Below are 18,444 nucleotides of genomic sequence, written 5' to 3'. Positions count from 1 at the left end.
TTCCCATATAATAAATGGATATCTTGGGTAGACAAAGGAGAAAAGACATATCAGGAACTTCAAATTGACCAAGTAAGATAATGTATGTATAGTGCTAGGTAAACCTTAATTAAAGTGCTATATAGTTGCCAGCTATTACTACCATCACCTTCATCTTCTTCTTAACAACAGGCAGCGTTGTAAACCCAGGATACTTGTTTCCCAGGTTCAGTCCATGGAGTACCTTTGCTTTTTTATGTAACATTTGGCAACAACTCACCATCTCAAAAGCCAATAAGAACTAATGGAATGAAAGAACAGGGCTTTTATAATCCAGTATCATGTCAGTTCTGCTCTAGACTGAGAAATTGACAAACAGAAAAAGAATATAATTAATCCTATAACATTATAGCACTTTGAATTATCTTTCTCTTCTTCCCTCTTGCCATCCTATTTCCTCCCCTCTCTTCTTCTTGCCATTCCCTCTTCATCTCCTGCCTTTCCTTCTTACTTCTCTCTTTCTCCCCCCCTCTCTCTTTTCCTCTCACACACACATACACCCACACACATTCTCTCTCTCTCCCTGTGTCTCTTTAACTCTATTACCACTCTGTCTCCCTCTCATATTTTTTCCTAAATCAAACAATGCATTTTTTTAAATTTTAAAAATATCGAATTGAGTCAATTTTTAAAAAATATGAATCATTCCCCAATTGATAAGTGGCCAAAGGATATGAACAGGCAATTTTCAGAAGAAAAAAAATAAAAGCTACCAATAGTCACACAAAAAATGCTCTAAATCACTACTGATTAGTAGTATCTTAAATACATATTAAAGAACATTTTAAAACAACTCTGAGGTACCATTTCATACCCATAAGATTAGCTAACATGACAGAAAAGGAAAAGAACAAATGCTGGAAGGAAGGTGGAGAAATTGGGACATTAATGCACTTTTAATAGAGTTATAAGGTAGCTCAACCATTCTGGAGAGCAATGTGGTAGTATACCTAAAAGACTATAAAACTGTACATACTAAGGTACTAGGTCTATACCCCAAAGAGATTTTTTAAAAAAAGTTAAAAGTCTATATGTACAAAAATATTTATAGCAGTAGCTCTTTATGTAATGGCAAAGAATTGGAAATTAAGGGGTTGTCTATCAATTGGAAAATGGTTGAACAAGTTTTAGTATTTGATTATGATGGAATATTATTGTGCTATACAAAATTACAAAGGGAATAGTTTCAGAAAAACCTGGGAAAACTCCAATGAACTGATTCGAAGCAAGCAGAACCAAGAGTACATTATACACTATAATACCCAGCAATATCATAATGATAAACAACTTTGAAAGACTTGCCTACTCAGATCAATACAATGATATGAGACAATCCTAACTGCATAATGCTATTTCCAGAGAGAAAGAGATAGATTATGAGCTCTATATGAAGATAGAAGTATTTTTTTTCACTTTTTAATTTTTCTTACTTTTTTGTATCATGGTTAATATGGAAATATGTTTTGCATATATATATGTGTGTTTATATATATGTATATATAGATAGATCGATAGATAGATAGAACATTACTTGCCTTCTCAATATGTGAAGGAAGGGCTAGAAAGCCGGGGCGGGGGGGGGGGGGGGAGGGAATTGAAACTTAAACTTAGAAAAAAATTAATTAAAAAAAAGATTTTTTAAAAACCCAGAAATCCCTAACTAAAGAGCTATGTGAAATAGAGGCACATAGGATTAAAACATACTGTTGGGTTTTATAGACTGAGTTTTTTCCACTGACTTTTTTCCCCAAGAGGAATTACTCAGGGTGAAGTATAAGCACAATACAGAATAAAATAAAAATATAATTCATTAATTGAGATGACTTGAGGAAAAAATTCAGGTTTTGCTTGTAAAACTTATGGCTTACTTACTTGTTTAACTCTATGTTCTCATGACAAATTGAATTTAATATTTGAATTGAGCACCTTTAATGTAATCTCCTCCCAACTCAGAAATTTATGATCAGTGAAGTAAGGTAAGCAGATAAAAGATGAAATGTGTTTTGTGAGAAGTCACAGTCCTTAAGGTAAAATGAAAGTAAGCCTAAATATCTAGAATCTCTGGCCTTTTATTTCTCATGGGTCAGCAGATTGTCCAATTAAAATCCCACAAAACATTCTGTTTCTACAATCCAGATTTCACTTTTTGAAAAGGTGATGAGATGTTTGCTAAAACACAATACACTGAAGTGAAGCATTTATGCTTCCAAGTCAGGGTATTTAGCCACATCTGTCAATTTAGCAAATCTCTAAACCCCCAATCCCAGGTCTACTTCTCCTCACCTTCCCTGTCCTCAAATATAAATGATTCATTTGTATTTTCCTTATTCAGATACAAATTAATTGGCAGCTAAAAAACTGATAGGTCTTTCTACTACCAGCCAAATTGGAATTGGCATAAGTCATAAAACCAAATTGGAATTGATATAAATCATAAAATCAACCATAGACTACACTCCTGGAAAAATTTTTTTTGAGACCATTTAGTTAAAGTAGATACAACTAAAACTTAGTCCTCCTGCTGCCACAGAGTGAAGATTCTCAATGGATTGATTAGGTCTACTTCTGTTCATAGTGTCCATGTCCACATAAACCACAGCACTCTTCCCCACCTTGGTATTTTCTTAGGAAGAGTCATTCCAGAGGATGAGTAGCCTTATTAAATGTTTGTTTTCTTTTCCTAACCTAGTCTCTTTTCCTAGACCCTTTTTTTCATTGATCCTACCTGTTCCACAGTTTTCAAGGCCAGTAGGAACTTCCTGAGTGGCCATCTCCTCCCAGAATGGGTAGCATGCTCTCTGTTGGAAGCAACTAGGTTGAAAGCCACAGGCCATCCGAGGATCTTCATAGGTGTTGACAGGTCCTTGTCTCTGTGCCCAAGAGAAAAAAAATCATATTAGAAAAAGGAAAATGACTTTAATTAGCAGTCAGTGGAGCAGAGGCTTCATTTGCCTACAAATCCAAACTCAGCTGTTTTTTACTTATTTAACCTTGAACAAATCTTTTCATTCCTCTAGGTCTTAATTTCCTTATGTCTAAAGGGAATAGACCTAAATAACTTTTATGGTTTCATCTAGCTTTAAATCCTCAAATCATCTAAATACATCTGGATAGAGACATTGTAGTTCTAACAGTTCACATTTATGTAACTTGTTCCTCTCTTTTCCTCTCCCACTGCTTTTCCCTCCCTCCCTCCCTTATATATGTATGCAATATGCACACATGTATGCATACACATATATACACATGTATGTATATGCATGTATATATATATACTTTGTATATGTATACACATATACATGGTGACATGGATAGAGTGCCAGGTATAGAATTAGGAAGACTTGACAAATCTGGCCTCAGATACTCACTAGCTGTGTGATCCTAGACAAATCACTTAACCCTATTTGTCTCAGTTTCTTCGTCAATAAAATGAGTTGGAAAGGAAAATGGCAAACTACTCCAATATCTTTGCCAGGAAAATCCCACATAGGGTCACAAAGACTTGGACACAAATAAACAAAAAATGTAGCACAAGCCACTGGGGATACAAATAAAATGAACAAAACAATCCCTGCTTGCAAGGTCTTTATTTATTCATATACAATGTTACAAGCAGTAAGGGGTGATAGTAGAGTCAAATTAGATTATATAACATGCTATAAACAATAGGATTATATATAATAGAATATACTCAATTTAATGTTATATAGTATGTATCATAACATATGTTATAGTTACATGTATGCACGCACTTATTTATACATATTTGTATACATGTACATGTGTACATAGTATGTGTATATGTCCATAATATATGTTACAGTAGATAATATATTTGAGCAGCTAAGTGGTACAGTAAAGAGCATGCTAGGTTTGAAGTCAAGAAGATTCATCTTCATGAGTTCAAATCTAGCTTCAGACACTAATTGTATGACCCTGGGCAACTCACTTAACCCTTTTTTTGCCTCCGTTTCCTCAGCTGTAAAATTAGCTGAAAAAGGAAATGGCAAACCACTTCAGTATCTTTGCCCAGAAAATCCCAAAAGTAATTACAAAGAGTCAGATCTGATTGAAATGACTAAACAACAAAAATATATTATAAAAATACTGCATCACCTATTGTTTATAGACTATTTTACAATATTTTTTGAGCTCCATAATCACCCCTTACCACATATAGTGTAAATATCATTATCCCCCTTTTGTATACAAATAAATAAAACCCTGGCCATCAGGAATAGTTTCATTCACTGTATGTGCATATCTAGTGCTTAACCCACTGGTAGCATACAGTAAGTGTTTAATAAATGTTTGCTGATTGACTGGTTGATTAGGTACCGTGCCCAAGCTATATAGTTTTAAATAGCAGAGCCTATACAGAAATCCAGTCTTGATTCTAGACGGAATTCTTTCTATTCCTGAATAGTCTCTCCCCAAGAAATCCTAGAAGTGTGGTACAGTGGCAAAGATCTCTGAGTCTGAAGTTGGCGCACCTGGGGTTAAATCTTGGCTCTGTTTCTCACTACTTGTGTGGTCTAGAAAAAGCCAGTTAACCTTGGCTTCAGTTTGGTCATCTGTAAAATGAGTGGGTTGGACTAGACTGATCTCTCTCTAAGATCACTTCCAGCTCTAAAGCCTAAGCTGTAAATTTGCATCCAGCCTTCAGCTTAGAGAAGAAAGGCGAAAGTTAGCCATTAACACAAGGCAAGGCTAATTTATATATTATGATCTTTGAAAATTCTCACAGAAGTCTAGGTCTTAAAACAACCTCTCTCGGTGTCATAGAGTCCGGGCCCCCTTTCTCCTGGTAGGGCTGCTCATCTCAGTTGGATGAATGTTCTGGGGCAGCTTTAGAAAAGAAAAATGCTACAAGCATGGAGAACTTGTCCTGGAGGGTGGGAAAACCTGGTTTCAAATCTCACACATACATACATATTCAGTTTGGTCATCTGTAAAATGAGTGGGTTGGATTAGACTGAGTTCTCTCTCTAAGATCACTTCCAGCTCTAAAGCCAGGAGCCTAAATTGTAAATTTGTACCCAGGCTTCAGTTTAGAGGAGGAGAAAGGAAATAGCCATTAGCACAAAGGCAAGGCTACCAGATACATTATGATCTTTGAAAATAATCACAGAAGTCTATATACGCATATATGCACATGTACATATACATATATACATGTTTATACATATATATATATGTGTATATATGTTTGCAGCCATTTATAGTAAAATTTGGGCTGATTATACAATTCTACACACACACACACACACACACACACACACACACAGTTTTTAGTTCTGATTCTAATTTTGCCAAAGTATATTTCTGAATAGCTAGGTGGTATAGTGTACAAAGTACCAGGTATGGAATAGGAAGTTCTAAGTTCAAATCCAGCCTCAGACCCTTACTAGCTATTTGACTCTGAGCAAGTCACGTAACCTTGTTTGCTTTAGTTTTTCATTCGTAAAATGAGCTGAAGAAGGAAATGGCAAACCACTCCAATATCTGCCAAGAGAGCCCCAAATGAGGTCAGAAAGTTAAACATAACAAGTGAACAACAACAAGGTCTATCTTAGTTTCCATGGCTAGAATAAACTACTAACATGTGTATCTGTTCAGTCACCAATTCATGCTATTTTATCTGAGATAAAAAAGAATTGTGTCATATAACATGCAACAACCTCAACACAGTATCCACCTGAATAGTAGGACACATTCAGGGAATTTTTTGTTAAAAGTCAAAAGTCTGATCAGGTATCAGAAGAATAGGGTCTAAAAACAAAATGAAAGAAACTCCTAAACCCTAAGTAACCTCAATTTCCTTTTTGTGTTGTCATTAAAACTCATAAGGGGATTGATAGGCCATGCAAGGTGACAAGCACTTATTAAGCACTTAGCCTATGCCAAGCACTGTATTAATGGCTGATATATATGTGTGTAATTTAATCTTAGTTTGTTATAGTAAACTTTAGTGGATATGAACTATTAAGCAGGCAAATATAAGCTATAGATGGGGGGATGATGATAATGTGTGTGGGTTGGGGATAAATAGTCCCCTTTTTTCTATAGAAGAGATCATCATGGAAGGTATTAATCTTTGCCTGAATGTAAATTGATAGATTGAAAGTTTAAAAACTTATGAAATCTAGCATATTAGTTGATAGGGAAGTAGACTGCAAAGATTCAAAAACATTTGTGGAAGATTTGTGTGTTGCTAAGAGTTGGTCTTCCCCATATAAGTTTTGTGGCCAAAGAAAAATTCTTATTCCCATTTAACATATGAGGAAAGTAAAGCTGCTAAATGACTCAATGGAAAGAGCACTGGCCCTGGATTCCAGAAGACATAAGCTGAAATTCAGGTCTTAGATGCTTAAGAGCTATATGATCCTGGGCAAATCACTCTGCCATAATTCACTAGAGAAGGAAATTGCAAACAACTTTATTATCTTTGCCAAGAAATCCCATGGAAGCTAAGGTCCAAGGAATCATAAGATTCAGAAATCATAAACAACAACCAAAAGTGAAGAAAGGTGAGGAAACTCCCTAAGCTCAGATACCCAGCAAGTATGTTATGTAATATCGACATTATGTCATAAAGGATGCCTTTCCTGACATTCAGTGCATTTGTAAGGTTTTTATTCGTATACACTAAGTATCTCTGCTTTGATGGAACTGACTGAATTTTTAAATCTTTAAATTCTCTTCTCATTTTTTTTTGGAGACACTCTCTGCAGTGACTGAATTCTTAACTGATTGAGTCTACTACCCCTTCCTCTAGGGAAGGCTTTGGGAGTTTTATAGAACAAGGATTCTGGAATTCATACAGTTGGGTTTTTTAAGTTCCTAAGGATAAGTGAATACATGAGTCCCATTATAAAGTATAGGGAGAAGTCTAAAAGAAGAAGGAAAGAGAGAAAGAGCCAAGGGAAGAAGGTCAAGTGAGGACAGGAGTCTGACTTATGCTACCATACATTACTTCTCTTCTTACCCACCCCCACCCCCAACATCCTAGTGCTGAGATAGATCAGTCCTTGATCCCATTAAGGCAAAGTAGGTAAAGTGTGAATAGGCTTAACAATTTAGGGGTGATTGGTGGTGGGACAGGTTATTTACATCTCAAAAAAACAACTGGTGAACCTCTCCTATGTATTTATGTATGTATGTATGTGTATAGAAAAACATTGAGACAGTCTGAGAGACAGAGACATTTAGAATGGAGGCTTCTAAATGTCAAGGACTGAATTCGGGGCTTTTTTCTTCTTTTCTAGAGTTTAACTAAGTGCCTGGAATGCAATGGGTGCTTAATAAATTCTTGTTAATTGTTTAACAGCCCCCTTTCCTGCCCCCAGTCTCCAATGGACTAAATTTCTAGGGAACAGAATTTCTGATTTACCTGCTGTTAGCAAGATTTTGAATAAAGACTGAGTAGGAGGAAAACTTTCCCCACACACACTAACTAACCCTGTCTGGAAATAAAATACTATTTATTTTTTAGTAAAGTGAAGTCTCTTTCCACTTACTCTCCTTTCTTGTTCACTGCAGCCAGTGCTTTTACAAGTAGAAGACAGAATAAAAACAGAAGGGTTTGGGTTGACTGAATTCCAAAAAACAAATGACAAGCAAAAATTACAACGAGGGAAGGAAATTTCCCTAAGAAATAAACATTTTATAATTTGAATTCCACAAATTCAAAATTTGATATCATCCTAATAGGAGTCAGAATGAACTGCAAAATTTCAGCATTCTTTAATTCAGCAAACTTTGACTGAACACTCTGAATGCAAGATTGTTGGGATATGCAAATCTCACTCAATTCAATAAGTGTATATTATAGCTTTAACTACAGATATAAAACACAAAATATATAGTCCCTGATCTCAAGGAAGTTAGATTCATAGAGATGAAAATGACCAGAGAGTATAAAATTTAAGTCAAAATGATCATTTAATGATTATTTTGCCAAATTCTCTCATTTTATGGATGGGGAAACTAGGGCCTAAAGAGATTAAATTGTCTAAAGTCACACAGGTAAGAAATAAGTTGGAATTCTAACCAATGTCCTTAACTTCTATGATTTCACATTTGGAATTTTGACTGATAGAGATATAGTTGGGGAAGAAGGAACAGGAATGTTTAAAAGACATCTCTGACAAAAATTGCTACTTCTTTGTATAAGCCAATGTACAATTTATAGTGAACATTTGCCTGGAGTAGGGTACAAGACTGTTGTAGAAGATGAATGTGTTTTTTTCTTCCCACTTGCCCCCTTAGGAAAAAAAAATACATGTTTTACTGACATTCTTTTACATATCTGTCACTTCCCAATTTCTCCCTCCTATTCTCTTGTAACAACAACAATAAGGAAAAACCACAACCACCACAGAGACAAAATGGGAAACCACAGGTACAATGAAAAAATCACGGACTTTGGAGTCAGAAGACCTGGACTCAAATTCTGCATCATTTACCTATCTGACCCGATTTGGTAAGTTACAAACTCTCTATCTCAGTTTCCATGTCTGTAAGATGAGGGCATTAAACCAGAGGTCCCTTTCAGATGCAAATCTCTGATCTAAGTATGACAATATATGCTTCAATCTTCACCACCTAGGATCCACTATGCTGCTTTCACAATCAGTCATCTGAAAACAAAACTTATCAGAACTTCATTCAGTCTTCTAAGTTTTTAGAAGTTGTCTTTCCTGGTAACTGTATGTTATTCTGTTATTTCTTTATGAAAAGGAGATATGATAACAGAGTTAACAATCCTGGAGTGATGTTTTAACTATTTGAAAGAACAGATACTTCTTATAAGGATGCAATAATATACAAGTGTCACATAATATATTTAAAAACCAATGGATTTGCTTATTAAAATTAATAATAGGTTACATATATACAGGTTTTACAGTTTACACTTGTCTTTGTAACCCTGAAAGGTAGATAGTGCTAGGGATTATTATACCCATTTGACAGATAAGCAAACTGAAACTTGAAGGTAAAGTGACTCATTATGCATCACACAGCCATTACATATCAGAGGCTGAATTTGAACCAAGGGTTTCTGAATCCTTTTTCCAGAGTACCATGTTTTTTCTCAGCCTGTCTTATTTATTTATCAAAGCAGGCTTCCTAAGTACATTTATTAGCAACACAATCTAATTAAAGAAATTATATGCACTTGTAATTTAATTTTGTTTGTGTCAGGCATTCCATCCTAGAAACTGTCATCCAGTAAACTAATACATCTAGGCTCCAGCAACAATTTACTTCACTTCACTTCACTTTAGGAGTCATATCCTTTCCAACAATTTCAGGTGTTCCCTCTCTAAGACATCTCTGCCATTCCCTTCTATTCTTCTTTTCTGGTTCTAATATAATAATAGCAATAATAATAGCATTTATAAGGCACTTTGAGATTTGCAAAGCACTTTATAAATTCACATAACAACCCTGAGTAAATCAGGTCTTACTGTTGCATAGCGCCTGATACATGGAAACTTTTTTTTTTTTAATATATTTTACTTTTTCCCAATTACATGTAAAAACAATTTTAACATTCTTTTTGTCAAATTTTGAGTTCCAAATTCATTTCCTCCTTTCCTTTCCTTCCTATTGAAAAGTAATTTGGCATGAGTTAAAACATGTACAGTCATACCAAATACATTTTCATGGTACTTGGGAACTTAATATTATTTATTATTTTATAAATAAAAAATCCCACTTATGAATCACTTACTATGTACCAATTGCTAGTGATGCAAATGTAAAATGAAGACTGCCTTTCCTTTCAAGGAACTTACATTCTTTTTTCTTTAATTTCCTCTTCCCCTCTTCTTTTTTTGATGAAACAGTTGAGATTAAGTGACTTGCCCAAGGTCACACAGCTAGGAAGCATTACGTTATCTGAGGTCAGATTTTGAACTCAGGTCCTCCTGATTTCAGGGTAGGTGCTCTATCCCCTGCACTATCTAGCTGCCCCAATGAACTTACATTCTAGTAAAGACACCTCATATAGGGAGTAAAAGAAATGGAATCCAGAGTGGAATATTTTAGATTAGTAAATATTTTAATGAGGAGGAGGCTGAGAAATAAAGAGATTAAATGACTTGGCCCGGGTCATACAAATAGTATACAATCAGATCTTCCTGATTCCAAGTCCAACTCTCTAACCATTTTGCACTTGACTACAGATAGTGGACAATAGGAGAATTGTGAAAGATGAGGTAATCTTGATTAATAATCAAATGAATTCTGTCATTACTCCTGAAAGTTTGTATTCATCTGTTGTAATCATATTTGTAATTTTTACATCCAAAATCATCCTCCCATTTATAGTGCCTCTCTTAATTAGAATGTCAACTCCTTGAGGAGAAGAATTTTTCATTTTTCATTTAAAATTTATATTCCCAGTGATTGATACATAGTAAATGCCTTAATAAGTATGTGTGTGGGTGTTTTCCCATTCATTAAGTTCCCATGTAAGGGCAGCTAAGTGACACAGTGCATAGAGCACTGGCCCTGGAGTTAGGAGGACCTGGATTCAAATCTAACATCAATCATTTGACACTCACTAACTGTGTGACCTTGGACAAGTCATTTAATTCTTTCTAGCCCCAAAAAAGAAAAAAATTTCCACGTATTAGGCACTGTGGAAGGTTCTTGGAGACTCAAAGATAAAAAAGTGTCCTCAAAGAGCTTATGTAGTTATAATGAATTTACATTTTTTTAAAAAAATGTGTGTTATTACCTCTCAGACTGACTAAGATTATAGGACAAGATAATGATAAATGTTGGTGTAAATGTAGGAAAACTGAGACACTAATGCACTGTTGGTGGAATTGTGAAATGATCCAATCATTCTGGAGAGGGATTTGAAACTATGCCCCAAAAGCTATCAAACTATGCATATTTGTTGATCTAACAATGTCTTTACTGGTTCTGTATTACAAAAGAGGGGAAAGAACCCACATATGTAAAAATATTTGTAGCAGCTCTTTTTTTTTTCTGAGACAACTGGGGCTAAGTGACTTGCCCTTAGGGTCACAAAGCTAGGAAGTGTTAAGTGTATGAGACCAGATTTGAATTCAGGTTCTCCTGACTTCAGAACTGGTGCTCTATCCACTGTGCCACTTAGCTGCTCCTGTAGCAGCTCTTTTTTATAATGGCAAAGAATTTGGCAAGGAAATGGAGTGGATGCCCATCAGTTGGGGAATGTTTGAATAAGTTATGGTATATGAATGTAATGCAATATTATTGTTCTATAAGAAATGATCAGCAGGATGATTTCAGAAAAGCCTGAAAAGACTTACCTGAATTGATGCTGAGTGAAGTGAGCAGTACTAAGAGAACATTATACACAATAACAATAAGATTATGTGATGATCAAGTGTGATGGACATAGTTCTTTTCAACAAAGAGCTGATTCAAGGTTAATCCAATAGACTTTGTGATGGAAAGTGCTATCTATATCCAGAGAAAGAACTACAAAAACTGATTGTGGATCAAAGCATATTTCCACCTTTTTTGTTGTTTGCTTGGTTTTTTTCCCCTTTCTTGTGTTTTTTCCCCTTTTGATCTGATTTGCTGTTGTTGTTGTTGTTGTTTGCTCAGCATGATGAATTTGGAAATATGTTTAGAAGAATTGAATACATTTAACCTATATCAGTTTGTTTACTGTCTTGGGAAGATGGAGGAGGGGAAGGAGTGGGAGAAAATTCTGGAACACAAGGTTTTGTGAAGGTGAATTTTGAAAACTATGCTTGAATATATTTGGAAAAATAAAATACCATTAAAAATAAAATAAAATAAAATGTGTATGCATGTAGGTATATATAAGTATGTATTTTGTAATTGATACTTTTCATTAATTTAGATCAACTTTATAAACAGATTTTTATTTCATTCTCAAATAAAAGAGAATCAGTACTGTTTTTCATTATATCCCATGAGATAGTTGGTGACATCTTGTGAATTAAAAAAACAGAATTGGGAGCATCATTCAGAGACAGATTCATTTCATAGTCTATCTTTGTGGTGGCTGGAGGCTGAAGCACAAGCCTGGGGACTGAGAGACAGACTCATTCACTCCATCTCACACCACTGTGGTAGCAGGCTTGCCCTCCTTAGCTTCTCCATGAAACCAAGACTCCCGAGGGCCTCTAAGAAAGCTAGTCCGGGCCCCAGGCAAGGAAACTAGATTTTGAAGGAGATAATAAAGGATTTGGACTTTAACACCTGGCTATTCTCACGGTGATTACTCTACTGAAAAAAAAAAGGCTGCTCCAAAGACCTCCAAAAAACCAAATAAGAACATTACAGTTTAGCACAGTGTCTGCCATATAATATGTGCTGTGTAAATGTTAGTTATTGTTATTACTAGTCTAGATTAAGTTCCTCATCTATAGTCCTCTATAGAAGTGAAATTACAGGATTGGGAAGAAAACCCTTAATAAGCTATGTGAAATTGGGAAAACTCTCTGGTCCTCAAATTGTCATCTATAATGAGGGATAATTGTCTCAAAATTGTCCATTAGAGCTCTAAAATTCTATAATTCCATGCTGATAAGGAGGAGGAGAAGGAAATCATAAGGGATTATACTTATTAACAGAGCTGCGAAGTTGATGCTGAATTTGGAAAAGGTGAAAATGGAGGATCAGAGATTTAGGGAAGCTCTTCAGGAAAGTCCCAATAGTATATGAACCCCTTAACAATTGAACAAAGCTTGAACATTTTAGATTGCCAACAATTCAATGATTAAGATCCTAGATTGAATGCCAAAAAGAACCTTAAACATTTTCCAATTTAATCTTTCATTTTCTAGACAGAACACCAATAACTAGATGAGAAAAACTTGCTCTAACCTCCACAGGCAATAAGTGACAAAACTAAGATCTCAACCAGGTATCCTCATTCCAAATTCAGGGTTTTTCTCACCATAACATAGAATCATAAATTTAATGCTAGAAGAGACTTAGGAGCTCATGCAATGGTGTCAAACTCAAATACAAAGGAGCCCCCTGAACCTTACATAAAGATTCCTATGGGAAGTATATTGACTTAGAAAACCATAGAGTAACATTATATATTATATATGTTTTTATGAGACAGCTCAGTAGCTCAATGGACAAAGTTCTGGGCTTGGAATCAGGAAAGTTCATCTTCCTGAGTTCAAATCTGGCCTCAAATGCTTATTAGGCTTTGTGACCCTGGGTAAGTCACTTATCCCTGTTTGCCTCCATTTCCCCATCTATAAAATTAGTGAAGAAGGAAATGGCAAACCATCCTAGTATCTTAGCCAAGAAAATCCCAAATATGGGCACAAAGAGTCAGATATGACTGAACCACAAAAATTGCATTTTTATTTTTTGTTAAATATTTCCAATTATATCTTAATTTGGTTTAACTGCACTCCAGAGTGTTGAGGACCACATGTATCTTAGGCTGCAAGTTTAAAACTTGACTCTAGACTGCCCACTTCATTTTACAGATGAGGAAACTGAGATAGAAGAATTAACATTACATAACTTGCCTAAGATCACCTCCCTTAAAAAAATAGTTGGGACTAGAACTTGCTCCCTCTGATGAAAAATCCAGCCCTCATTATTATCTAAGAAAACACTGAATTTTGGCATCAGAGGATCTGGCTTTGAATCTCAGCTCTGCTGATTGAGTAAATCCTCTAATTTCCCAGTAAGTCAAATTCAAGTCAAGTCAAGTCACTATGTAGTAAGCAGTTACTATGTGGCAGCAACTATTTAGTATGTGCCAGATACTTTGCTAAGCACTAGGGATACAAATACAACTAAAAAAGGAGGCTGGGAGAAGGAGGAGGAATTGTAGGGAAAGGCCAGGAGGAGAGTCAAGGGTGGCTAGAAAACAATGAAGAATGGGTATCCTGGGCATCCTTTCTAAAATTGAAGCTGGGGGAGGAATCAGCCAATCAGAGGGAAAGGCTGAAGGGACAAAGGGTACTTCTTATTTATGAAGTTCAGAAATGGAGTGAGCTTCCAGGTAGACAAGTTTCTGGAACACTATAAAGTTTGGAAGGAAACTCAAAAGTGCAGCCTGGAGAAGAATGAAGTTCATCACTTATTAAATGAGAAACATGAACAAAATTATCTTAATACCATTCCATCTATAAATCCTATGATTGTGTAATTTGTGTGTGTTTTAGTGCTGCAAAAAAAGTTCAGGACTGAAGGCTATTTTGTCTTTTTATCTGTTTCATGAGCCACCACCACCAATATTTTATTGCCTAGAGCTGCTAACCTTTGACTAGTTTCTTCATAGAGAACTAGGTTCAGCCTCAGAGAAGAGAGAGAGAGTTAATTGAAACCAATCTGGGAATCTTTTTATCATGGTAAAACTTATTAGAATTTTTTTATTCTATGGAACACTTGTAGACGTTTTTGATCACCTCCACACCACTGACAGAATTTTCTTTGCCCTTTGATCATATACTGCTTCAGGAATTGTTCGGTTCCTACTGACCTAACTATAAAGGCAAACTAGAAGGGATGAATTTTCATCTAAATGGAAAGCTATCTCATAGACTCTTTTTTAGAGAGATAGATAAATAAAAAAGTTATTGGAATTGACTATCTTGTGCTCAAAGTTAACAAGAAACATTATATCAAGGGAGATCCTTAGTCATTTTGCCCTGCAGTACGCATGATTAACATAAAATAAGGGACCACCAGGAAAATGGAAATAGTTTATGTACTAGCATCCATGGCAAAGTGGAGAAATTTCACAATAAACTTGACATATACCTTGATGGAAGAAAACTTTAATGCAAAGGTGGGCACAAAGGAAGAAAACAAGACCATATTGGAAAATATAGTTTGAGGTCAAAGAATGAAAGAAAACAAAAGCTTATAGACAACTCAGAAGTCTTACAATTGTATGCCATAAATACCTTCATCCGAAACACTAGACAGAGTGAAAGAAAGAAAGCATTGCACATAGCAAACACTGAACAAAAATGAATGAACTTTATCTTAACTGACAGGAAACAAATGGCTAGAGAAGTTGCAGTCATTTCACAATCAGCTGTCTGTGTACAGTCAGATCATCAACTAATTAGTGAAAAAGTTACAATCATTACCAAATTAGAAAAACAGGATAAAGTCGAGAAGATACAGTATAAGATGGTAGCAGTTGCAATCTAATCTGTTCAAACAGGCTGTCAACTTTGAAAAATGAAAAATGGTCAAAAGTAAAGACATGAGTTGACTATCATTTCTTACAAAGGTTTGACAGATGCAAAAGAGTTGTCACAAAGAGGAGGCTAAAAGAACATAGGAATTAATTAATTAACAAATGCCTCCTTTATGTCAGGCAGTTAAGCACTGGAGATATGATTAGAATGAAACAGCCCCCCTCCCTCAAGGATCCTACATTCTATTGGGAAAGGCAATATATATATCTCAAATATATACAAAATAAATAAATACAAGGGCAGTTGTATAAAGGAGGGTAGTGTTGATGAGGATATCCCTTTAGTTTCTTCTAACTTTTGTTAATGAAATTATGGAAAATAAGGGACCAATAACAGAGCCAAATCCAAGTTCTTAAACCTTAAGAAGAAAGGTTTATACCATGTATTCCTTTAAAAGATATTTTTAAAAGTTCTCTTAGCAAAAGTGATAGAATCCGAGCCAAGGCTTGACCCAACCATTGAAGAACTTTAAAAAACAAGATGTAGTTGAGGCAAGAGCCAGTTCTAAAAATAGTGATGTCTAAGAAGAGGGAAAAGGACAAGCTCTACAGGAAGAATTCATCTCTTGAGAGGGATTACTCTTTATCTTTCCCCCTTTGCCTCTATCAAAGGCAGGAGATAAATATATGAACTTCTCTGTCCCCTCCTTGACAAATTTTTTAAATAGTATCTTTTTTAATCTTTCCAAATACAAGCAAAAACAGTTTTCAACATTCATCTTTTTTTTTTCCTGAAGCCATTGGAGTTAAGTGACTTGCCCAGGATCACACAGCCAGGAAGTGTTAAGTGACTGAGGTAACATTTGAACTCAGGTCCTCCTGACTTCAGGGTTGGTGCTCTAGCCACTGTACCACTTAGCTGTCCTGCAACATTGATCTTTGCAAAACTTAGTGTTCCAATTTTTTTCTCTCTCTTTCCTCTTCTTCGCCATCTCCAAGACAGCAAGCAATCCAATATAAGTATACTCAGTTCTTCTAAACATGACATGTTCACATGACATCTTTTAGAAAGGAGTTGCTCACCAAATAGGAAATACTTTATTTTTACATTGAGCAAGACCAGTTAAGAAAAAAGGAGGGAATTGTTGTAGTCCAGCAGTGCCCAAGTCTTTTTTGTGACTATGTATGGAGTTTTCTCAGCAAAGATATTGGAGTGGTTTGCCATTTCCTCAACTCATTTTTAGATGAGGAGACTGAGGCAAACAGGGTTAAGTGATTTGCCCAGGGTGACAGCTAGTGAGTGTCTGAGGTGGGATTTGAACTCAGATCTCCCTGACTCCAGACCCATGGTGATATCTATTGCATCATTTAGCTGCCACTTGAGAGTGTTAGCCCTGGCCATTACAAGTCAAGGTGAGGAGAGAAAGTGACCCAGAAAGACTAGCTAAGCCATCAGTACTAAGGAGAGGTGTTGCTTGAGTCATGTACATTTGTCATTTGTATGTCTCTTTTCTAGTGAACTTTCTATGCCCACTCTTTCCACTGATGTACATATTTGTAGGAATATGAACCCCAGAGTCTTTATGTTTTGTTAGTATTGTTCTTCCTATTCAGTTACAACAAATGTCTTTGCTTGAACTAATTGTGTCAACTGGATGACTATCAAAAGTAAATACTATGTAAGATATAGTTTGGGGTCTCTGGACTCAAAAAGTGCCTTGAACTTAGAGCTGCCCACTGGGAACATGACTTGTGAGTTAGAGTTGGAGGGGGGACCCTACATAAAGTTCTACCAAAGGTAGTTAGAGGGAAAGAACATTGACTACTGAGGAAAATCAAATAAGGTATCTGATAGAAGCTGGTACATTAGCTGAGCTTTGAAATGAAACTTGAGATACCAAGAAGCAAAAATGACAAGAATGAATTCTAAGCATGGGAACAGCATGTCAAAATATGAAGATGGAAGATAAAATGATATGTGTAAGCAATAGTAATGTCATTTTGGACAGAAGATAGAGTATTTGAAGAAGAGTTATCCCTAAGGCTGGAAAGATGGACTGGAATCAGGTTGTAAAAGCAGATGAATGCCAAAAAAAGAAATGTGTATTTAATCCTAGAAGTAATAGGGAGCTACAGGTGTTTATCAAGTAGGTGAATGACATGGTTAGGCCTGTATTTTAGGAAAAACCTAACAAACCAACAAACAAAAATACCTTGGGCAGCTGTGTGGAGGTTGGTTTGAAGAAAGGAGAGACAGAAATATTGATGAGGAGGCTCTTCCAATAATGAAGGCAAGAGGGGATGAGGAAATGTACCACAATTATGACTGTGTAAGTAGAAAGAAGGTGGTAGATTCAAGAGGTTATGTGCAGATAAAATCAACAAAGCTTGGAACTGATACTACATGTAGGGCGAAGGAGAACAAAGACTCAAATATAATTCTAAACTACAAACCTGACTGACTGAAAAAAAAAAAAAAAGAATGATGATACTCTTCACAGAAATAGGGAAGTTCACAAGAGGGGTGGGGTTGAGGGAAAGATAATGAGCTTTGTTTATGACATAAGATCATAGGATTATAGGTTTAGAGTCTACAGGGACCTTAAGAGTTCACTGTGCCCAACCTGCTCCATTCAATTTTAAAATATTTTTTATTCTGAACTTCACAAACACCAGATAAAACACACACTTCCAAAGAGATATAGAACAGACCAAGAGGACTGAATATGAAACAATGGATTTTTATTATGCATAACTTGTTCTTCTTTGTAAATTTATGACAAATCCAATATGAAACTTTGAAAATTGTCCTGTTGGTCTGGGATTCTATCTCACTTTCATTCTGGTCTTTTTCTGTGCATTAAAAAAAAATCTTTCCTTCTTTTCCTTTTATTTTTCTTCACCCTTTCTCTTTGTTTTGGCTATAATATTTTCCCTCTCCCTTTTATCATGAATACATAGTAAAAGAAAATAATCCATATAGGCAATATCTAAAAATGTGTGCCATATTCTGCATTTTGAGTTTATCACCTCTCTTAATGAGCCGAATAACATACTTCTTCATTAGCCCTTTGAAATTATAGTTAACTATGAGGATTAATTAAGCAGCTAGGTAGTAGGGGCAGCCAGGAGACCTAATGGCTAGAGCATTGGGTCTAGGATCAGGAACACCTGAGTTAAAATCCAGTTTCAGAAACATATTAGCTCTGTTACTCAACCCTGTTTGTCTTTGTTTCCTCATC

At 35.6% G+C, this 18,444-nt stretch overlaps 1 protein-coding gene across 3 annotated transcripts in view; it reads right to left on the bottom strand.

Annotated features, from left to right (window-relative positions):
* The window catches only part of ETS1 (ETS proto-oncogene 1, transcription factor), a 188,587-nt gene that overhangs the window by 131,053 nt on the left and 39,090 nt on the right, over nt 1-18,444 (bottom strand). For all 3 annotated transcript variants that reach the window (XM_023499550.2, XM_031960917.1, XM_031960918.1), the window contains one exon: nt 2,765-2,909. In XM_023499550.2, coding sequence (XP_023355318.1) covers nt 2,765-2,909 — 145 coding nt within the window. The remainder of the gene's footprint in view (nt 1-2,764; nt 2,910-18,444) is intronic.

Source organism: Sarcophilus harrisii, chromosome 3, assembly GCF_902635505.1.
Source record: "Sarcophilus harrisii chromosome 3, mSarHar1.11, whole genome shotgun sequence".
NCBI lineage: Eukaryota > Metazoa > Chordata > Mammalia > Dasyuromorphia > Dasyuridae > Sarcophilus > Sarcophilus harrisii.
Note: the sequence above shows the minus strand (reverse complement) of the source record. Positions and strands in the feature narration are given on the sequence as shown.